The following is a 24080-nucleotide window of genomic DNA, read 5'->3' as shown; positions in this document are numbered from 1 at the left end:
TGGGATTTCTTCCAGCTTTCCCTTTGGCGAGGTGCTGCACAGGAGCTGATCACAGTATTGCCTGCTGTCTGTTTACATGTCGGCAACTCTGGGCAGAGCTTGGCTCCTAACCTTTACAAAGTCATCAAGGGAAGTGAAGCTCTTTCGTTATTGCGCTTGTGATGCAAGTATACTGCAAAAAGGGTTTTAAAGTTTCCCCTCTTAAGGAGAACCGACCTTCCCCTCTTCTTTATAGCCCCTTGCCTTGTATTCATTATGAAAGCATTTGGCTTTAGGAACAGAGACAGTTCTCATGTGCACGCATAAACAAAAGAAAACAAGTACAACACCCATTTCTGTAGAAGAATATATTATTTAGCAGATCAGTTTAAAAGTTAAAAAAAAAAAATCTGTACATCTTTGAAGGTTTTTCTTGTTGTTGCTTTTTGCATCCATGAGGATAAAAATATGCTTGCACAGTGGTTTCAGCTTTGTGCTCCCTTCTCTGTTCATGCTGAACGCTCCTGTGAACTCTAGCTGGAACAGGCCACAAAGCGAACCTGCAAACTCATTCAGGTTTCTTCTGATTTCTTCTAGCGTAGAAAACAAAAAAAATTGCATCCACTATGCTGGGCTTCTGAATGTACTGTGAACACTATAAAATTCAGAGAATAATACAGAGAAATGTGTCATTAGGGCCTCCTAGGCAAACAAAAATATATGCCAGGACCCCTGTCAGAATATAAGCATCTGTTAAGCTATGCTGTAATTAGCATACTGCTGTACACATACATATATAGTATCTTGAATAAAACAAGTTTTTCTTTTGTTTTTGGATGACAGTGGATCATTTTCCAGAAAAGACTCCTTAGCTAAATTCCACTTTGTCTCTACAGACTGTGGTAAGCGTGGTCACCGAAAAGGCAAATCTGCTGAAGATTTGGGCCGTGCTGCAACCTGTGTAATGTCCGCAGGGGAAGAAGTCCTGCTGGGGGGCTGCAATGGGCATGAGGGGAGCCTTCGGTGTCCCATGGCAGCAACACCTGTGTAAGCAGGCTGCAGGCTGTAGACAAGGTGCCTGGGAAGGCAGGTGTGCAGGCAGGGCTTCCCTTCATGGTCCCAGCTGGATTTTGATGTAGCCACCACATCTGTTTGGCAAATACAGCATTTCCAAAACCAGAATAAACTTAGGGCTTGTGTTTTGCTCAGAGACCTTCAGTCTCACTTTTCGGTACTGCTGGTGGTCAAACTTTCACTTTTCTTTTTCTGCAACTGAAATGAAGAGCAAAGCAGCATTAATACCCCTGACTCACACAGTGCCGCTTTTCACCACTGCTGTGAGTCTAACACTCATCTCCGCACAAGGCACGCACAACATTTCTCGGGAAATAACAGGCAGCAGTTTGGTGTACCACAGGCAACTTTTTATTCAAACAGCTCTGGATGTATGACCTGAGTAAACAGCACTCAGTCTATCATCTGCTGAGCTGGGCTCTTGGATTATTAACCAGCTCCTCTTGTTTCAGGATATTTCTGAATTCAGGCATCTCCTATTTTCCTAAGACTTCTTGTGACATAATTAAAGCTACATCAGTTTGTAAGAAATTTCTGTTTTGACAGCTTCTGTAAACCAGAAGTGAAATCTCAGCTCAGCTTGAAAGATGAATAAGACTCAGAAAGTCTGGCAGTCGTATTTGAGTTCTTCTTCCCTCCTCTGAGAAATGCTCCACTCTAAACTGAAGAATGCCTGAAAGACTTTCTTCTCTTTTGTAACTTAGTGCCCCCAAAGCATGTGCTCTTTGATTATCCAGCCCTAGCATTTCAGCTGCTGAGGGGCTTTTCCTCTAAAGCACTTGAGAGGAGGTGGGACCTACACCAGAAAGCTACTATTCACCTCATCTATCCAGACATGATCAAGTGAATGAACTTTCACTTACCATATTACAAACAATATCAGCACAACTAATGCTCCAGGGCACTTCCTAATATATTTTAATGACAGAGTGACTAGTAGTGACTAGTCTACAGGATCAATTTGTTAACGTGATGCCATTTCACAGAATCACAGAATGGTTGGGGTTGGAATGGACCTCTGGAGGTCATCTAGTCCAACCCACCTGCTAGAGCGGGTTCACCTGAAGCAGGTTGCACAGGAAGGTGTCCAGGTGGGTTTCGAATGTCTCCAGAGAAGGAGACTCCACAACCTCTCTGGGCAGCCTGTTCCAGTGCTCTGGCACCCTCAAGTAAAGAAGTTTCTTCTCATATTCGGATGGAATCTTGTATGTTTTAGTCTGTGCCAATTGTCCATCATCCTATTGTTGGCCACCACTGGAAAGAATCTGGTCCCATTTGAGCAGTGTTTGTCATCTACCTTGGCAGGGAAAAGCAGCACTCAAAGAGGCATGCAAGGAAGGTGTGCAAGGCCCAGTGTCACAGGGGGCTGTTGGGGGAGCTTGACCAGCACCTGGCTGCTGCACTGGGAATGTGGGGTATCTGCTCACAAGGCCTGGCTTTTGTTTCTGTCCTGTCAGGCAGTGCAGATGTGGCCAGAGAGAGAAAACATGGTACATGCATGGTGGATTCTGCAAGAGCACACTCTTGCACACACTTACTGCTTGTGGTGCATGCCTTTCTCCAGCCAGGTGTAATGAATGAGTTTCTCATGATAATGATTGTACCATAAGCATCTCTACTGTTTTGGAATTAAACTGCTAATAAATTATAATGTTTGATTTATTCAATCATAAGGTTTGCTTTATCAATAAGATATTTAGAACTTACCTCTTTCATAGCATCATCTATCTGTTTTAATTCCTCATATCGGTCCCTGGATTCCCAAAGGGGCTGGAGCATCACCTCCTCCACTTCTGGAAATAGCTAGGTGAAAACAAGAGGGAGAATATCAACATTTTCTTTTGTGTTCGTTAACCTATACATGCTAGAAATGGTTTGAAAGGCAGAATGTGAACCCTACATCCCCTTTCCCCTGGCTAACTTAACACCTGTTGGAGCAAACACTGAAGTTCTGCAAATCCTCACTTCTGTTTCTGGCCTTGGGTGACTTACCTTTGTTACTGTTTCAAACATGGGGATGAGAACAAACTTCAAGAAGCCAATCTGTGCTGTTGCCTTGGTCACTTTGTCACGGTCCATGAATGGTGCCACTGGAAGCCCCTCAGATTTTTCTCGGTCGCTCTGGAACACACGATTAAAATTATCTAAGCTAGCTCCAGTGTGATATTTGATATAATTTACTTGGCAACTTTCTCTTGTCACTGCTCTTGCCCTTTTGGCTCAAAAATAATTTATATGTCAAACGAATTTGCAAGGCAACCACTTCACAGGGAAAAGCTTCAGTGTAATAGCATTAGGATTTCTAAGTTGCTATTGTCCTTCACCTGCAAATTACAGTCAACTGCATTCACTTTCTTTCTGAACAGCTTTTCTTGCTGACATCCTCCTCCAACTTTCAGTGAAAGCAGCTTTCCCATGCTAGAGCTAGCCTGGGCTGTCAGACAGCAGAGCAACTGTAGCTGAGGTGGGATCCAGGAAGAGCAGCAATTTGTGCAACTGCATCTTCACCCTCATTCTTACCTGCATAAAATATTCCTCTAGTAAGCAATCTACCCAGGGCTCCGCTATTTCCATCGGACGGACTTCATTGGAGATATCACAGCATTTTATCAGTATCATCTTCAGCTGAAAGAAGATAATACTTTAATATCGCAGTCTTATTGCCAACCCTTTTCCCTCATCCAGAATGTGAGCCTTTACAATACAACAGGAGACAATGCTTTCAAACACAAAGGACAGTTTTAGGATTAAATCAGAGGTCTTAAATGATTTGGATTCTTCCCCACTCTCTCGGTTACCCTGTGTAAATAACTTATTCCCTCTCTGCCTCTGTTTCCCTGTCTGTAGCACTGGGATGTGCCACAGTGGGATGTGCACTTATCTGCTGCATAAAGAGATTCAGCTACAAATGACCATGAAGTTGTTTGTGGAACACTCAGAGGTGGCTGGGAGAGGCTTCCCTGGATGTTGAAGTTGACACGATTAGGAAGTAGAGGACACTAGATTTCTACTCTTGTGGATACCTTTTGTCCCACAGAAATGGACAATAAGAATTTGTATTCTGACAGAGCAAATATATGTTTTCTCTTGATGGGTCTCCAGAATTTCTAAAGCTGGAACAATCTATTTTGTATAGAGCAGTTCCAAATTTTAATTCTTTCGGGTGGGGCAAAGGATGTAGAAAGGATTAATTTTTGATAGTGTATATTGAATCTTGTTTTTTGAAAAAACAGACATTAATCTAAATGCTTTCACACTATGCACAGAGAAATAATAATCTACAAAACTTCCTTACACAGGTTGTGTGTTCTTCATTTGAGTAATCAAAATTTTCCATTTTTTCCTTGAAAGAGTCCAGTATTTCTGCATGTCTCGCCATGTCTGTAGCCAGGATTAAGGTAATTATTCCCTAGCAAAGAAAACATGTTCACATATTAACTCAACGTTCTTTACAAAGTCTATTATTGCAGAGCAAAGTAGGGTGTTTCTTACATACACACCACCTCAGATGAATTACATTGTTAGCAATGAAGGGAGAAATTTCTGACTTAAAACTAGAAGAGATCTCTAAAGAGTTCATGGCATTGGAAGACCATGGTTGGATCAATCTGTAACACTGGTGGGATATTCCAGAGATACTGAGTTTTTTTCCTTTCTGATTGACTAATTGTGGAAAACCAAACTGTACAACAGAATGTTAAAAGCCACATTCTGCCAAGATGCACTTCTGTCTCCTCAGAAAGCACTGCAGGTTTTGCTGCTAACTCTTAGTGGTCCTAGGAAGAGGCAAAGATCAGTAGATATGAATGTCCTCTGTGCTCATCCTCCTTGGATTAAGGGCTTTGAAATACCCAGATGCAGCCAATGTGTTAGGAGCTCTGTATCCTTCTGTTAGGCAGAGTTTATGATGGGAAAACACGTGGTTAATTTAAAGTTGCAGGTTTTTTATACATACTTGGGTCCATGCCTGCTTCTCATGCATTGACATGCACCAGTAACTCTAACCAGACTGGTATCCGAGCTTACATTGGTCTGCTTTTTCATTTGGTGTGTAAGGAAGGTGTAATGTGGAAACTGAGACTGAATTTTGGTCTGTAGTGCACTGATTGGAATTGTAGCATTGTTCACTGTCTCAGAGATAACTGTGATGACTCCCAGTCCACCAGAGCCTCTTCCAACAGTACAAGTGCTCTGCTATTGTAAATATTTTCCCATTCTGAAGCCCCTCTTAAAATTAATAAAATGTTCTCTTAAAGCATAAACTTCTGCTGTGAGAGCTTAATTCTTTCCCAGTCAGAACTAATTGGCTTCTTCAATAATATAAATATCTACCCCCAAAATGTCATAGGCTTTCATAGCCAGGATATACTCATTATTTCTCAGCAAGACATTCCAGGGAGTGCTGCTGCGGAAATTTTCCAAGAATCCCTCTTGGATCCTTCCATTGTGAGGGGCTTTTTCAGTCCTACCCTCTAGGGAAAATGAGTCAGTGTGTGCTAACATCTTCAGGCACAGTTTGTACGACACAGATGGGAGCAGCATTCATACCTGTCTTATCTGCTTGAATTGGTCCTGGTCAACATTGGAGAAAATGTTGTATTCTGGCTGGGAAATGATCTGGAAAGCCACAGCACAGTGGTGGTTCTCCAGTGGGGAGATGTCATTGTAGCGTACTGCGAGCTCAGTTCGTGCATTTATCTGATAACTGATATGAGGAAAAACAGTGAGAACTCCTGCAGACACATACCAGCTGCTCTAAACCATGCTGCTTACTTTTGTTTACATTCTTTTTGATACTTATTCAATTAGCTGCAGTTTATTTTTTGATTGTTAATACCAAATCAGACTTTGGACAAGATAGATATTATTTAACATGGTCTCAGGCACTATTGCCATGTAGGTTTTTAAAAAATTATTATTTACCTAGTCTCTGTAGCTTAAAATGACATAGAACAAACACAGAATCATTCAACCCCCCACTAACGTCAATGGAGAGATTCTCACTGATCCCAGTCAGAATTGGATTCTGCCCTTATTTAATAAATAGCTACAAATGGATTAGATTCTCTCTCTCTTTTTCACACACATACATACACACACACACATAGAACTGTCCAAGGGTCAGCAATTCTAATTTTCTGACATGCTAATAAATAGAATAATAAGCACCACATGATTTGTAATTATGAAATAATGTGTAAGTTAAATCACCCTTTGCATTTTAGTGTAATTATTCCATTTCAGTCAATGGAGCTATAATAATTGATGTCCTCTCTCTCAGTTGTAACACATTTTACCTTGTTTTCTCGGGAGTGTGGGAAAACATTGGAACAGAAATCTGAAAAGGCATTTGCCTTATAGAGCCCAGGACAGCTGGCAACCCCAACCCAGACCTGAGTTTTCTGCGTGAAGCTCTGCCTTGGCCCACGTGTGAGTGAACAGCAGGACCCTGGGGGAAGGTCATGGCCAGCTCAAGCTGTGAGAAGGAAAAGCTGATCTACCAAAAAAGCCAGCTGGTATTGCTTTCCCAAAAAGGAAGGGAGGAAGAAAGAGAGAAAGAGAGAGAGAAGGAAGGAAAGGAAGGAAGGAAAGGAAGGAAGGAAAGGAAGGAAGGAAAGGAAGGAAGGAAAGGAAGGAAGGAAAGGAAGGAAGGAAAGGAAGGAAGGAAAGGAAGGAAGGAAAGGAAGGAAGGAAAGGAAGGAAGGAAAGGAAGGAAGGAAAGGAAGGAAGGAAGGAAAGGAAGGAAGGAAGGAAAGGAAGGAAGGAAGGAAAGGAAGGAAGGAAAGGAAGGAAGGAAAGGAAGGAAGGAAAGGAAGGAAGGAAAGGAAGGAAGGAAAGGAAGGAAGGAAAGGAAGGAAGGAAAGGAAGGAAGGAAAGAAAGGAAGGAAAGAAAGGAAGGAAAGAAAGGAAGGAAGGAAAGGAAGGAAGGAAAGGAAGGAAGGAAAGGAAGGAAGGAAAGAAAGGAAGGAAAGAAAGGAAGGAAGGAAAGGAAGGAAGGAAAGGAAGGAAGGAAAGGAAGGAAGGAAAGGAAGGAAGGAAAGGAAGGAAAAGAAAGAGACTTACGTGTTGTTATAGCCTGGATGGTCCAAGTCATGGCATACTGCTGCAGTCATGAGAATCAAGATGTCAATTTGGGAAAATTTCTCCTGTGATATGCAAAACATTAATGTAGTATTATGATTTGTACTTCCCCTATCCCCATAACTGAAAATAAGTGAAAAAAACACCCACATATACTTTTCAGAGAAATGCAAATCTGAGCAAAATGAAGTATTTTTCCATAGATCAATTTACTTCAGTCAAGAAAGAGAATTCTGCCTTCCATTCCAGTAAAAATGACTCAGATTTGCCTTTGTCTCATTAAATAACAGCAGCTCAGAGGAGGCAAATTGCTTGAAACTTGCTATTACTGCAGAGATCATATAAAAGCACTGAGATATTAGTACAGTCTCTGACAAGTCATTTGAGCATCCTGATTAGTTAAGGAAGGGCTGGAAGACAGTTTAGTTGCCATTGCATTCTGCCTTAAATAAAGTTATGAAGAGTGAGGAAAATTAAGTGTTGTATTCCCACAGCTTTTGCATAGGATGACCTTCCATTGAAGCAAGTTTTTCTTCACACTCTTATTGGCAAGAAAATAGACTTGGGTCGGTAACTGAGATGTTTAACTATAGAGAAGAAAGGGCTTTTTTAACTGAATAAAATCTGGCTTGTGCAGAAACGAATTGAATATATAAACACAGGTTACCCAGTCAATGAAAATAAATGATGCTTATAGTTTTGGTCAGAGTCCAGGTTGACTGTGAATCTTGCATACAGTACTCACAGGGCATTATTTGCAGTAGCTCACCCAGATTCAAGCATGTATTTGGAGAAAACCCCTTCTGGGAACATTTTGTGTCACAGATGAAGACCATGTCCACAGACCAGGAGGCTGTTTGATCTGATTCATAGATATTTCACACTATCAGAGTATCAGAAGATCTTCACTGTACAAATCTGGGATATCCAGGAGGTGAAGGTAGCTGCCCAGCAGCCTCAGAAAGCTGTGTGGGTGTTGGGGTCTAGGATGGGGTGACTGAGTGGGCGGCCAGCAGTGAAAATGCAACCCTTCTCCTCTCCATGGGGACTGAACAAGTGCAGCTGCTGCAAAGCTCATCACTTGCTAGCAAGCTGGTGGCCTGTTTTGCAAGAAAAGTGGCAAAGGTGTCATGGTGCTCAGTGGATGAACATGTGCCCTGGGATGAAAATGGTGTGATGCTATCGAGGTGGGGACATACCTGGAGGCTGCAGAGCGAGATCATGCTGTACATCATCTGAGTCACGCAGAAGCAGTGCCGGAAATTATGAAAGGGGTTGTTTCTGTAATTGTCATGAATACACAGCTGCGGAGAGAGGAATTGAAGCAGTCAGAGACAAGAGAGCTCTTTCTTTATAAAAGTATGACTAGATATGCCTCCCAGCCTCCCTGGAAGCACTGTATATCCCTACAGCAGTCCTATGGAGCCCAGTATTATTTTATGCTAGGATAGAGTGACAACAAAAGGCCCTCTGACACTCTCTGCCTCCCTGGGGGAGGGTGAGAGATTACTGCCTTTCATGAATTTGTCAGCAGGTAAAGCTCATAGCAGCTTCTCACACCAGCTAGCAATGGGTAAACATCCCAGCACAGCTGCAAGTGCATCTCAGTCTTGAGAAAGGACTCTGTGGTCTCATCTTGAATTTGTATTTCAAACCATGTTGTTGTTAAACAGTGACTTTGGAGTGTGTGAAGAAGTCAAAGTACATCCCCATTTCCCTCTCTTGCTGAATGCAAATAGCCACTTTGAAATCTTCAAGGCTGAAATGTAGTTGTTGATTTCATTGGCAAATGCTCAGATGCGGCACTTCGGGATGTGTTGCTTGGCAAAGTGAGGATGTGAAAGCACGTGCACTAACATACCTGTATGAATTTCCTGTGCTAGGCAGCATGGGAGAGATCTAGCCATATATAGGCACATGGGCCTGATTTTGTGGATTTTAACTTTCTACAGATCCTGGCTACATGCCTTCTTTACAAATGCAAGGTAAAGCTTGTCTTTCCATGTGTCCTTGCTGCTGGCAGCTGGGCAAGCTGAGTGCAGCTGGCACAGATGGGTTAACACATGCCACAGACATTCTTCCAATGCACTGGATAGCCCTGGGTCCCCTGCCCTGCACAGAATAGCCATGCATCAGCAGTGCTGCTGGACCCCTTCTCCTGAATCCTCTGTAGCCTGGACCCTAGAGAGTCCTTATGCACATGCTTCAATTACTGAGAATAAACTGATGACATTAATGGAAATTTTGTCCCCTTCTCCAGCTAAATAGTGAATTTACTTCAGGAGTCTTCAAGCCCCACCAGGATCAAACCCTTCAATGTGGGACCTGACTTCTAGTAAGCCTCAAAGCTCTGGATGAGGTCAAGAGAGCTGTGGGCTTTCACTGCTTCTTCAATATTTGGGGGCTTCATTGCAAAAGCTGTTCAGCTTATTATGCAGCAAGGACTTTAGAAATATATTACATTATATTAAAATGAGTAACTAACAGCACATACAGCTGACAGCCAGGCTCACAGGTGGTGGGCAGCATCTCACAGCCTCCACGTGGAGACTGTGGTCGTGCCCAGGCACTGTTCAGTACCTCATGGATAGAAAGTATACATCCAGCAGTGGAGCCCAGAGCATCCCAGGGGACTCCTGACTCGGTACACTGAAAGGCTGGAGTGACTGGGTCGTATTAGTCATTCTATCCCCCTCTTTCTGGAACATTTCTGTAGTCAGTAGATGTGGGATCCAGAAAAGAAGCATGTGCATGAGGTGGATTTTTCTCACCCACTTAAGTTCAAACTGATGCCCATACTCTGCCTGGGGAAGTATCACAGTTTGAAGCAGAGTCCATGGGGCTTTTTTAATCATCTTGCTTTCTGCAAAGCTTGTGTCTAAAAGAGGAAATCTCACCCTGTCTTACCTTTGTAGACAATACATTATAAACTCCCCTCATTGTTCAGAACAAGGCTGTCTTAAATGATGGTGGTAACAAATTACTTGGAGATACAAGCTAAGAGGAAGCTGCCTCCAGTAATGTGTGTGGGTGGCATGTTGATCTGTATTGACATAACACCTTGTTTCCCACATTTTCAGGCTGTGAGACAGGAGGAGGAAATTTTCTGTTTTAACTACTCTGTGCTAGCTTTGATTGTATTTGGTTTCATCCCACCCCTTCTAGTCATCTACTTCCTAAGGTCAACAATACTGAGCTTTTCATCTGCCTTCTTCGGGGAGAGATTTCCTAGGTCTTGGTCGTTTTTTATGTCTCCTTTAATGTAGTCATCCTGTTTTCCTAAAGAGACTTGACCGGTCCTAGGAATAGGATTCCAGGTAAGCCTTGTGCCCTCTATGGAGACATGGTAAAACGGGTCCATTTTATCCCTTTTTCCACTGTCTGCTCAGCCTGATGCCTCGTTAGCTCCAGCAGCAGCAGCACCCCAAGCACTGACGGGCACAGCCCCGCGCACGCTGGTGCCCATGTGCTTTATGCTCTTGCTACACTTTCTGAGATGACGAATCCGGTCTTTTGCTTTGTGTTTTCTAGCCATGTTCTGAATCTGTGGAATTTGTTCAGGCCTTTCTGGGAATTTACATCAGCCCTGTAAAACAATTCACTCTATTCTGTTCATACTCTTTAGTAAATTAGAAGAGATTAGCGAGATATAAGTCTTTGCTACAGGAATCATATTAAACATCTGTATATTGAACTTCACATCATGATGTTTTTCATTACTGTTTCAACCAATTTGTCAGGCAGAGATGTAAGTTTTACTAACTATAATACCTCAGGCTGTCCCCAGGTCCTTTTTAAACAATGGGTAAAATATTTACTGTTCCCCAGTTCTCTAGGAATGTGATGGGTTTTTCTGAGAAAGCCAATATATTCTTCAGCTTTTTAGCAAATTCTTTCTTGTGCTCTCTTTTGGACATGATAACTCACTGATTTTGAAATACACCAGTGTTTCTTCTTTAGATATCTCGGTTTTGTTACAACCTCATCTTTATCATGTCTTGCATCTCTGCAACATACTCAGCATTAAAAACCAAGGCAAAGGAAGTTACTTATCTACTCAGCAATTCCTTTTCATTCCTGCCTTGCTCTTTTACTCCCTGTGACTTAGCACATCTGATGATTACTGCACATCCTAGGGTTTTTTTGGCCATATCTGAAGACACTCATTTCCATTTACATTAGGAACTGAGAGCATTGACTGGAAATGTACTAATTTCAGTAATAGAAAGCTCAGCAAACAAATGTAAAACAGTTAAAAAAATGTCATCTGTTAACACAAGAATGCAAACATTGGCTGAAGTGCTTAAATTTTAAGAATTTGTATAGATTGCCTGCTTTCAGTGGGATTACTCATGTGAGTCAAGTTAATTCCATGACTAAACATTTTGTTTATGGATTTTTGAATTGGAGAAGTTGCAAATATCAGTAATTTGAAATACTTACCAACCACCTCTTTAACGTGATAGGATTGATGTTGAAGTCTTTCACCAACCCAAGATCGTGGTACATATGTTCCAAACAGCTCAGCATCTGCAGCCAGGAACGGATAGGTTATTGGCTTGGTAAATACCACTTTCCTTTATGATACATTGCAGAGTGAATTTCCTCCTTGCAAGCATTGAATAATTGCAGAGCCCTCTTGTTAAGATGAAAGAAAGATGTTCAGAGATTGCATGATTAAAGACAGTGCAAGAGAGGAGACAGAGAGGTTCTGAAAGCTTTTTGAAGGAGACAGATCGCTGTTGACTTCATAGGTTTTCTGCAGGGCTTGCAATCACACCAGCTCTCTTTAGTAACTGTGATTCACACGTATCACAGCAATTCCTTCTCATGAAAAGGTATTGCCATTTTTCTAATTCAGCTGGGATATGTTCTGATGCTCAATTAAATCAGTGGGAGTTTTTCCACTGACTCCAAAGGCCCTACCTGTACAGAAATAGATCAAATCCTAGCTGTATAGAAAATGGCAGCAGAAAATAAGAGGTCCTTAAAGAAATGTTTATTCCAGATATGTATCAATATCTTCTTTCTTTATGGTTTTCCATGAGCTACTAAATCCACCCTCTTAACTCAAATTTCTTGATTAACAAAAGATCTCCTACTATAAAACTGCAAAACTACAGCAGGTTTGTGACCCTTCACTCCCATAAACTGAAACTATGAATCCCAAAAGTGGAAATGCAAAGGCAGGCTGCTCTTCTGAGACAACATCTGCTCGGTGGTAGGAAGAGGGTTGCCGGTAGTTTAGCTCTACCACTCCTGGTCAATATTTTGGGTTTCAAAATATTGCAGAAGAAAGGTATTGTCAATCTTATGTGTCTGGGCACAAACCAGCTGCCACCAGTTGGAAATGAACGGACTTCCAGAATTTCAGGAGTTTATGTATCTACATTCCCATTTCTGAAGGCAAAATCTGCAGGGGATGAAATGTAGCCATTATATTAGCAGATGCAGTTCTTAGGCTGTAGACTGATCCAGGAGTTTTAGCATGAGGAGTGTAATGTCACAAATACAACCTTGGAAACATTTTTAGTTAGGTTTCTGTTATTTAGGCTCTTAAAAACTCTCCAGAAAAGTGATTTCATCTAATGAAACTTTATATTTATCCAGGGAATATACATAGTTCATGCAGTAACAAGTGGCTGGTTTTGAGTCATGCGAACAGGAAGAGAGAGACTTTCCTGCAAGACTTGAGGAACAATGTCACAAGCTGAATTGTGCTCAGATCACAAGGCCAGCATTTTGCTTGCCTTGTTCCTAGTCTCTGAGGTAGAGTGTATGTTTCACAATAGTTTCAAAAAACACTTTCTGAGACAATAAACTTCATCCAGAAGGGCTGAATTACCTTAAGAAATGCCTGTCTCCCTCCAGCTGCTGCCAAGAAAGCTTTGGGTGGGTGTCAGGGTGATTCTGCATCCCAAAGCTCCCAAGCACATGAGAATCTCAGTTTTCATGTTTAGCTTTCTTAGCCAACAGCAAAAGCTCACATAGTGGACTCTTCTAAGGCTTGAAAGTGAGTGGGCATTTGAGAAAGAGAAGGCAATCTTGCTGTGTAGCTCCGTTTATTGTGATGCTGCAGGGCACAACATAATCACTTTGCTTACAGAAGACTATGGTTTACAACCTGCCTGTTGCACATTGAGCACCTGGGCAAATGCTAAGCAAGCATTGACAGAATTGAAATATTCTCTGTAAACATAAAGCAGAGATAATAGAGTGAGATAAACCCATATGGTGCTCGGCTCGCCGGAGTTTGTGCAGTATCTTATTTCTGTGTCCTTGCAGGGCACATCTAATCTCTGCACCCTCTTGTTAGCCTTGTTCATGCCACCTTATAGTGTTTCCTAGTACTCTGAATGACTTACTGTGCTAAAATACTATGGCTCAGAAGACAAGAATCTGTGGATAATGGTTTTTGTTTCTCCATATTCTTTCTTAATAGTCAGAACAACAATGACCCAACGGTGTTATGGTCCACCCGGCAGGTCGTAATTCTCTCTTGCTGTAAAGACCTGACAGGCATTCAAAAGCTGGGGGTGAGCCATTTTTCCTGAGTAGTTGTATGGTCAGCGTACAGAGAAAAGGGGCTGGAGAGAGAGCACTAACTACACAGCAGCAGCCTCAACTCTGCCAGCCTGTGTGAATGGGAGATGGACATAAAGCCATCAGAAATTCCTTTTGTTACTCCACCAGCCAGATGAAATATCCTGAAGAAAGTATGCTGTTACTGTGGGTGGGGTAGGGGGTATTTTTCCTTGTCACATTGATCTTCAGGTGCTAAGCCAGAATGACTTGTATGCACAATATCTGATTCAGAAGGTAATGAAGGTGACTGCTGCTGGGAGTGCTACTAGAACCACCCAATCCATCCACTGGTAGAAATTCAACACTGGAATCCTGATTTGGGCCTGTTGTCAGCTATGTTTTCCCTAAGTGAGGTTTGCTTGTATTTGCTTGATCTAGTTTTAGATTATATTATAATCTGCCATTACAGAAACATCCTTTTCCTTCAAGTTTCTACAGAGATTTACACACGGGTCTTCCAGAACCTGCTGCAACACGCACAGCAAACAATGAATTATACTAATAGCAACGAGAAAAACAGCAATAGTAATAAGAAAAATAAGAAAATTAAACAAGAAGAAAATTCTGATATACTGTGCATGCAGCTTTGCAACCTCTTCAGAATACACCACAGAAAAAACCTTGCCTGTGAATCAATGTGTGCACCTCTGCCTGGCTTCACACAACAGCATCCTGCTTTATTGATTTGAACGGAGTTATTGATGATGTGCTTAAGCATATGCTTTGCTAGGGATCAATTTGTTTAGATAAATGGCATTAGAGAGCTCATGTGGCAGTAATGATAGTGCACTGGTTGTTGCGGGACACTATTAGGAAGAAATTAAAGGGAAAAAAGAGAGGAGTCAGGATATGATAATCAGCATAATCTATCTGGCATCTGTTAGGAAAAAACATTGTATTCTAATGTGATATGAAAATAAAAAAAGTACAGAGAGTAAGGGACAGAAAAGGGGAAAAACCCTGTAGACCATCTCCAAGCGCTCTTGTTGACTCTCAGAAAGGGTGCTAAACCAGCTAACATGGCATCCTCACCTCATTGGGCTCCCACAGCCAGACGTCAAAGGTAGGTTTCCGAAGGGCTTCAATGGTCTCCTGGGACAGCATGTACTGCAGACAGAAAGGCAGACAGCGTAAGTGAAGATCTCCCACACTGGCATGGGACCTGTTATTGGCACATTCTTGGGACTCCTGGGGTTCCATTTATGTGGGGTTTAACTATATTTCCCAAGGAGAGACCAACTGCTCTCTCCCTCTGCCTGCCCACCCTCCCCACCGGCTGCTCATGGTCACACCAGGATGTCCACGGTACCAGCTGGCAGGACACTGATCGGTGGAGATCCTTACAGAGCAGGGAGGTGGAGGACTTGGGAGAAAAGGGAGGGGAGCAGAGGCGTCGTGGATGGGGTTGTGTGTAAATCCAGCACGGGGATATAAAGGGCACAGATCTGTCCCCAGCTGCACTGGTTCTGCTGCCTGCAGAGCATCAGTGAATTTGGATGCAGCCAGTTACGGCTGGATGGTGTGAAGTGTCTGTGCTTACAGTGTTAAATTAGCTGGTGAGTATGATAGATTTACTTTCAGATGATTTATGCTCTCATTCTGAGTGTTTTTTTAAGAACACCCACATTTTCAAATTGGTTGTCAGCCTGCAAGATTCAAGTGATTTTTTTAGCATTATGCTCAGAGGCTTAAAACAAAATCAAGCTCATTGGCCTGTTACAATTTGTATACAAAATGAAAAAAAGGAATATGTACCCATCCATCTTCTCAAGACTCTATTGATTAGAGTCTTTCTGGGACACAAAAGCCTTGTGGCTTCATTTGGCCCATTTACCACGCCTGTCTCTAATTAGTTTGGGTTTGCTGTATTGAGCAGGTGAGTGAAATTTTCAAAGCCATCAAATTGTTGATACTTAATCCAAGGAAGAATAACACTGAAAATTTATTTTCCTTCTTGAAAAACCAATGATGTTTGCATTTGCATATATAATGTGCATTTAATATGATGTTCTGCAAGAAAACTGTGAATTAGCAGTACCGATTTGTTATTTGATAACACTGAAATCTTCTTTCAGTGTACTCATCATTTCCTAGCCTTACTGACATTGGGCTAATCCAGCACATGACAACTGATAAGAAATTTTGCAAATCTGTCAAACAGAACCCAGACTCCTAAAACCAAAACTCCCATGAACTTTGGTCTAAGGATAACACAGAAATACAGACTACCAGTTTACTCTGCAGTCAGCCAGTACAACTCTTTGTAGCACTAGTTGTTAGTTCAAGATTCTAGTTCATCAAAATTTGATCTGACATACATACTTATCAAGGGACAAAACCTGGTTTAGAACTGATATGTTTCATAAAAACACATCAGTGTCAGGAGCCCAAGCCTCTTGGTCCAAAGTTATTTAAAAGAAATCTAAGTCTCATGATGTCTTTTTCAGAGACCTACAGGTTACTTTTGCTAGGCAGAGGAGAATAAAGAGCAAAACTTATAATTCGTTGCTCTGAAAGGCTCTGAGGATAAATATGCAAGAATGCATGTCCATATCATACACCTGCATCACACGGGACCTCATGAACTTCAGAGTGGCTGAGCCAGCTTTGATATGTGCAAGTGGATGTCCACTGTTAAACTGGTATGCACATGTGTGAGCTGGTGTTTTGTCAAGGTCTGAGCTGGGCACTGAGCAGACATAATCTTGTGGCTTTAAATAATTCCTGTGGGCAAAGACTGCTGGTGCTAGGACCAAAAATCCTGCATGCTTCATGGTTTCAGCCTCATTCATCACTGTGAATTTGTACTTGTACTTGCCTGGTAGATATTTTTCTTCAAGTATTACTGTTTTCTCTAGCAAATACACTAATTCATTTTCACATGGACAATGAATCATTCTGGAGAGAATCCAATGTCGCGTTTTCTCTTTGTTTCCCTAGGTGAAGCATCTCCATAAATTACTTTTCAAATTAAAAAATAATCCATTAGGAGAAAACAGGCAGCAGCACTATTTTCAATTAGAGCACAACATTACAGCCTATTTTTGATTGTTTGCTATGAGCATGGAGAATAAACAAATGTAACTAGACAAAAGAGCGTTAAATGTTGACAAATGCAAAATGTTCATTAACATTTCAAACACTAATGAGTTTTCGTTTATTAAAGACTACTAAGGACCCAACTTTAAATCACCAGAGGCAACGACAGCTTTTTCCATTGGCTTCCAGGGATTTCGGATCTGGCCCTGCATTTAGAATAACGAGGAGGTAGATGGCTAGGGAGTCGCGCACTGTGAACCAGCACTTGTTAGGATGGCAAGTGTGTGGTAGGATTCTGGGAATCACAGAATCACAGAATAGTTTGGGTTGGAAGGCACCTTCAAAGCTCATCTAGTCCAACCCCCCCGCAATGAGTAGGGACATCTTCAACTAGAGCAGGTTGCTAGAAGAGCAAGCATTGCACGGTACCTTTGGGTAGGATGGTACATCCCGCCGGGGAGTCGGCCTCTTGTTTTCGTCCAGAAAGCTGTACTTGCAAGGACAGTTAGTCCTGAAATGAAATATTCAGCTCTTAACATCATGGAAGCAGAAACACAGTGCCTCAAAAAAATGCTGGAAGTACTCTGGTCGTTCAGTAGGCATCACTCAGAGAATTACCCCACTCCCCAGCCTCTCTCTTTCCAATGTCATGTTGCTCAAATGCTTTAAAAGTGTGATGCTATTTAGGATTTTCTCCCCTTGTGCAACACCGCCGTTGCCCCTTCTCAATCTATTTGAATTCAAGCAAGGAGTGTCTATCTTCACGCATGTATCCATGGATACCCAAGCACTTCTATTTAAACCAAGTAACTTTCAGTGAACAGCTTGCTGTCCATGGCAGGCATGGTTGTCTAAAGACCGCAGAGCCCTGCCGTGGGCCACACTAGGCACAGACACTGCCACACCTGTCCTTATTTACTGGTGTAGGCACCCTCTGAGCCCATGGCTTATTGCAGCCGAGCTCCAGGCCTCGTTAAAGCTCAGGTAAGACCATCCATTTTGATGGCATGACCACCTTGCCTGCTGCTCTCCAGGCAAGAAAAAAAGCAGTGGGGCACAGGCTCAGCAGGCACAGTCTGCTTCAATCCCTGGTCCTGGAGGAAGTGAGCCACTGCCAGCAATTACAGGTAATTAACACTTGCCTGGTTATTAGCACCATCACCTGCTGCCAGTTACCTACTTTTCCTTCCTCTGCATAGGGAAGAGCTCTGCTGTCCCGCCTGATCAGAGGACCATGATGATGGGAGGTGCACACCAGCCTTGCAGCCTCTGCAGAACATTGAGGTTGCTGCACTGCATTGCACTGTGAGACCAGTTTCTTGCCTTACAGCCATGGGGGGCACAATAAAACAAAGAGCTCTGTGGTGTCACCCATGGGAATCATGGTACTCTAATTCAACATGTGTTTCCCAGGTAGCTGATCATGTGGCTTTAATAACTGTCATGTGTGGTTGATCTGCTTGCTTTTTGTATTTGTCCCTGTAGTCCTACCATTTGGATTATCCTTTCTCATTTTTCAAGCCTCCTGTCAAATGAAGCTAAAAGAAAGATGATCCTCAAAAGAAGACGATTAAAGTATTCCATTAACTTTATTTGTCCCTTTAAAAATTATTTCACATATTCTGCATTGCATCTGGCTTTAGTGCTTATCTGTTGGGAACTGGTCTGAGTCTCTTTTATTTTCTCCTGATGTCTATTGTCATTTCTGATGGTGTTCTGATGGTCTGATTACTGCAAAAGTTACATCATCTTACAATTCGTGGTGGTCAGCTGCCTTCAACCAGTGACCTTTTTCTGTCCTATTTAAGGAGATCCTCAGTTGGTGAAAAGCTGCCTTAATTGTTTCTAAAGCTGTTTCCTCAAAACTCCACTGTGAGGAGTATTAGTAGGATTAAAATAGTGAGATTTGGACATTCCTTGCCCTAATTGGAGCTGGCTGTCAGGGTCAGCTGAGGGTCAGCCAACTATTTAATTTCCAGCTGCAGTAAGATATCAAAGCCTTCATCTTGCCATGCTGGGGAACACACCAGAGCCAGGATGCGTCAGACCTTTATAAATGTAAAACAGTATCTGCAAATGATCGTTATTTTAAATGACACTATAATGTTATTAGCATCTGCCAGTGGCGAGCGCAAAAAGCAGACCAACAAAAAAGGCAGTTTGAAGGGATGCAAGCGGGGCTGCTTTGCTCTTCTAAAGAGGACAGATGCAGAATTCACTGTGAGTGATGACTTTTGTAAATCTCTCTCTGTACAAGAATACAACTGTGTACTCCATGGTGTTATTGAAGGAATATATGCACTCTCACATACTTATATACATTAATTAAATTTAGATGTGAGCCCTAATTGCGATTGTAAGGCATTATCTAGCAAAGGAAATTGCAGAAGGGATGACAAGTATAAATAGGGAGAAAACCATTTCCACTGGGATGTCTCTGTTCCCCCCACAGCATGCATATATCTCACGCTAATGGAAGAGAGCTTGCTCAGCCACTTTGGGGTGAAGCACCCCCAGGCTGGGAGCATGGCTTCTGCGGAGCTGTGGTTGCCTGGGAACAGGGAACCGCAGCTCACCCCTTTTAATGGCCAACCACCAAGGAGCATCCTCTCCCAACTCCTATAGCAAAAAAAGTGACTTGTAGCCAAGCCACATGCAGCTGCTGCTCTGAGATCTGAGCCCTTAAGGTGACAGCTGATCACAGGCAGCGTTTTGTGCAAGGTGGAGGAGCTTTTGTGCAGCTGGGAGGAGGAAGACCCGGCTCAAGGCAACCCAGAAGAGCTGTGACAGGTAGCTGTCACATCAATACGGCACGAAGTGATGCAGAGTAAGTTAAACTCCTGCTGCAGGGAAAGCAGCTACAGAGTGTGAGCTCGGAGCAGGCTGGCTTGGGCAAGTGTGCCCAGCCCTGCCTGCTGCTGGGCACTGCACTGGTTTTTACCACAGCTTTCCAACATCATGCTCTGTGCTGGTCTCTGGCTTTTGGTGGCTGTCATACCTCACTACGAGCCCATAGTGAAGGCTACACCTCAGCTGGAGCTGGCTGCACCGGACAGACATAGCACTCCCCATTCCTGGTTTTCTTGCTAACAGGTTGCTGTTTATACTACAAAATATAGATTGTATGGTGACAAGATCTGGGATGGGAATGAGTCATTGCTGCTGTTGGGACAGCCTCGTACTTCCTGAAGTGTGTGTGGTGGCAACTGGGTGAACGTCCAGTTGCCACAACTTTTTTTTTTTTGTTTTAATTCCCTGTTTGCCTGTGCGTCACTATGCTCATAAATGCAGCTCTCCCAGCTCCCTACAACAGTTGAAGAAAAGTAAAGACCTGCACTTGGGAACACACATTATTCACATCACACCCAGCATGAATCAAAGTACATGTTTTTGCATTTGCTGCCGACCTGAGCTCTGAGTTTTCTAATGAAATTTCCTCACACACCTGAACAAGAAATGCTGCAGTCACAGGGCAAACTGCAATCCATCCTACTGGTATAAATCTGGAGTAGATCCGAGGTTAATAATGTTACTCTGCATTTATGCTAGTGTGACAGCTGAATTTGGCCTTAGACTTAATCAGAATGTATTAACACCATGCTTCCTGACATGTCTGCATAGCAAGATCTAAAAAAGTGAGTAATTGTAAAGCCTAATTCTTTGAGCAAATCTCTCATTGCCCTCAATAGGAAATAGCTTTGATTAAAGGTCAGAGAATTTGACCCCAAGTGAAGAAAAAGAGAGAGGCTGTCAAGATAGCATAGTTACATTTGCTGAGAAAATTCCCCTTCATCCACACTTTGAGCAACACACTATACCCCTCTTCAGCAAGCTTCCCAGAAGTATTCATAATCTTGCAGTGATTATTTGTTTGTCCTAATGGGGTGTTTCAGTGACACAGGGGGCAGACTTTCCAGCTGAGACTGCATACCGTACAAAATACATTTTTTTTCTGCTGTTGTTTTAATTACAGTGAAACAAAGCTTCACAATCACAGCAAGCCCTTGAATCAGAAAGTAAATTCCCAATTTCTTGTTGAGTTTGAAATGGATATTTTATAATAGCATGAGATCATAATTAGAAGAGCTGCTACATATTTATTTGTTATTTTCCCAGAATATATTGGAGCTGATTCGAGTGTTAGCCGGTTCCCAACCAAGCATCGCACTTTGCACAAGTTCTTTTCCCATTCCCTTTCTCTGAGTAAATCTGGATGAAGAATTCCCTTTCTGTATGCTGAAAAATTACTCTCTGTTGCAAGACCTTTTTCTCTTTCTGTGGCCCAAGCTATTTTAACTGATGAATGGCTACAGATCTTCAAACATTCAGTTAAAGCCCGTGTCCTTAATCGTTACTGGTTTCCTTGCTCCTTTACTTCTAAGACAAGAAGGTAACATAATTCTGCAGAAACATTGCATTAGGGTTTGAAACCAGATGCTTATTTCTTTGCTTAGGTCCAAAGTAGAACTTACCTGCTGCTTCTTGCTGCCATTTCCTCCCTCATCTTTTTAATGTCGCTCTTGCATTTCTCAATCTCCACTACTTTCAGGCCTTCCACTGTCAACAAAGGAAAACAACATGGGTGTTACCATGGCGAAAGTCGAGGGATCTCGTTTCACAATTGTGCAAAATTTCAAAGGGCTTGAACAGTGGGGTTATCCAGTGAGCCAGCAAGCTCTTACAGTCTGCCCCGGTTCTCACACAGGCAGTTGCTGCCAAAACGATATATTTTGAAAACCCATAGGACTTCTCTGCTGCCGATTTTAGGTAATAGCTACAGTATTTTAATTCACAGAATGGCTATAACCTCTCAGCTTTTCCACGGCTGTTAGCAGCAGTCAGCTCTTCTAGTGCCTTCACTCCTTTGCTGTAGAACACGAATGAAAGGAAATCCTGAGCAAATAAAAAAACCCTCTCGTGATGGGATGATAAGCACAGCTAGGCAAACACGTCCCGGTAGGATTAGAATTCCCATTAAGATAAAAGATTTTAATTTGAAAGTTCATGCAGAGCATTAAAGAGCTCTGAGAGGCGTTGCTAGATACAGAGAAACTAAAGTGAGAATGCAGGAGAGAGAAATAGTGAAAAGTTTTGCTCTAATGATTTATCTAATTTTTTTTTAGGTATTGACGATCTGTCACTTCTTTTTGCCACTCAATTTGTAATCAAGGGTTATTTCTGCATGCAGCACAAAAAAATCCTATATTCCCCTTCTGTATGTAATTACGAGAGCCACAAGGCAAAAAGTTTGATTGCCTGTTTATGCAGCAGTTGACTTCATTCCACGTAGCCGTGAGACCCTAACACACTGCAAGTATGAGAATATTCTCCCTTTTCTTTCCCTCTCGTTGAACTATCAGTGTGCTCAAGGACACAGTACAGCATCGTTTATTAAGTACATGTCATTCGCATGCAATCATTTCACAGCTCATTTGTTTACTGAACTCATTGTTTGCATGGACAACCTGTGGTTCAGGGAACTCAAGGGCATGTGCAATCAAACAATCAGTATTTGGTCACTTTCTTAGAATATAATGGTCAAAATCACACTTATCTGGAGTGTAGCACGTAAATGACAAAAAACTGCCTTGGAAGGGAACAACTCTGTAGATAAGCAGAGACCTCAGTTCTGTTTTCTTTATGCTGATAACAACAAAGATTGCTATTGAAACTTGAAAGACAGAGAGGTGTATGAACCAAGTCAAAACCACCACATTTTAGGAGAGAAAAGGGAAGGGGTTTTGATTTATGTTTGATAACAGGGACACCTTCCACTGAAAAATCCCATTTCAGTGAACTTTTTTTCGTCTAGCATTACTGCAAGCAATTTATCTGAGTGATCACAATGTGATGATACAGGCAATGTGCTGTCCTGCTTATTCAATGTTTTCATTCTGAGTATGTGGCTGTGCTTTTTGGGTACTTCGTTCAACTGCTGATGACACGCTGCAGTGGACCTGCAGGTCCTGTGCTGCTATGTACCACACTGGAGCATTAATCTAGGAGAAGTTAATGGAATAGCCCATTTTCCAAGCTGTCTAAATACTGGCTGGTGCCTATCTGAAGCAGTAGGAGCAAAGCAGAGTTATCAGAGCAGCAGGGTAGTTGGGCAGGCAACTGCAGAGAGGAGTTATGGTGCAAAATGGCAGCCCTAAGCATTTTTTCTTATTGCGTCTTTTTATTTTTCTTCCAAAACTTCTCCAGGGAGGAGAGAATTTACATAATTATTTTCTTAAGGTAGATGTGAGGTGCTTACAAATCGCAAATAGTTTTTGCCGGCTTCTTTATTCATATGTAGGCTGCTGTGCAAACACTGGAGCAGAATGAGTCAAGCTGTGGAACATTGCCAGTGCTTGCCCATGGACACATTTTCCAATGGGAAGTCACAAGCTTCAGGTGGGATTTAAAAATCAGTTAAAAGATTTGGCTGCTTGAAAACACATCTCTGTGATGCGGTCTCTAGGCAGTAATGGGAAGGAATCTGAGAACATTTTATGTGAGGTGCAGATGTAGTGCTGTCATGAGCACTTATGCCCACACACATGTCCCCTCTGGGGAAGAAATCCCAGAGATCACATGTGAAAGTGGTGGAAAATGGATCTCCAAAGGAGGTAGGAGAAAAGGCAAAACAAAAGCACAATTCTTTTCACATTTGGCTCGCAAATGATAAATGGCCTTGTCATGTGCACTGATTAAGGGCCCATTATATTATTCTGCAGCAAGAAATACTTTCTGAAAAGACCCTGTGCTGTCTAAAGAAATCCTTGGGCAGAATCCAGCTCTTAAAGCAACCCCTGGGAGCCCAGTTTGAGTATAGAGGCTGGACACTCCCCTTCTCTCTCAGTTTTGCTTTTCAGAGATGAAAGCCTGAGATTATTTCAAAATGTTTCAGATTTGGCTCCGTCGCAAATTCTGGAAGTCCAATTTTAAGCAGATGGGTGCACTTGTAGACAGGCAACCCAGGGAGCTCCTTCCCACGGGCTGAGTCTGCCGGAGACAGGATCGCAAGCGCTCAGGCAGAATGGCAGCAGATTTGCTACATCTGCCGCTATTTCCATCAGCGGCGAGACCCACTTATGGAAATAAGCCTCCTCTGGGGACCGGTGAGCTCAGTTCACCTGCACGGCACAGCAGCTCTGGGTATGCTGCCTTCCCTAAGCCAGCAGCAGAGTGCTGAATAGTGCCAATGCACATTTCTACCCCACTGGCAGCAGCACGAAAATCCTCGTTATCCCCCTCCACTGCCAAGGGCTGCCAATGCTGAAAGGCAGCGTGTGCACAAGGTGCAGCCAGGGATCCTAGGTGGTCTACAGGGAGAGCTA

The 24080-nt window shown here is 42.5% G+C and overlaps 1 protein-coding gene across 7 annotated transcripts in view; it reads right to left on the bottom strand.

The window, feature by feature from the left end:
- Positions 1-332: 332 nt before the first annotated feature.
- The window catches only part of PDE9A (phosphodiesterase 9A), a 50898-nt gene continuing 27150 nt past the window's right edge, over positions 333-24080 (bottom strand). For 6 of the 7 annotated variants that reach the window (XM_005501634.3, XM_021286489.2, XM_065068917.1 and 3 more), the window contains 12 exons: positions 21231-21315; positions 17188-17269; positions 14752-14826; positions 11578-11664; positions 8334-8438; positions 7117-7199; positions 5602-5758; positions 4349-4462; positions 3574-3678; positions 3046-3174; positions 2761-2856; positions 333-1251 (listed from right to left, as the gene is read on the bottom strand). In XM_005501634.3, coding sequence (XP_005501691.1) covers positions 1201-1251; positions 2761-2856; positions 3046-3174; positions 3574-3678; positions 4349-4462; positions 5602-5758; positions 7117-7199; positions 8334-8438; positions 11578-11664; positions 14752-14826; positions 17188-17269; positions 21231-21315 — 1169 coding nt within the window. In that variant the 3' untranslated portion in view covers positions 333-1200. Of the gene's footprint in view, positions 1252-2760; positions 2857-3045; positions 3175-3573; positions 3679-4348; positions 4463-5601; positions 5759-7116; positions 7200-8333; positions 8439-11577; positions 11665-14751; positions 14827-17187; positions 17270-21230; positions 21316-21565; positions 22111-24080 lie in introns of those variants that run through there. The other variant, XM_021286490.2, reaches the window with a different exon arrangement.

This window comes from Columba livia, chromosome 1 (genome assembly GCF_036013475.1).
Source record: "Columba livia isolate bColLiv1 breed racing homer chromosome 1, bColLiv1.pat.W.v2, whole genome shotgun sequence".
Taxonomy (NCBI): Eukaryota; Metazoa; Chordata; class Aves; order Columbiformes; family Columbidae; genus Columba; species Columba livia.
This window is presented reverse-complemented; position numbering and strand designations above follow the sequence as displayed.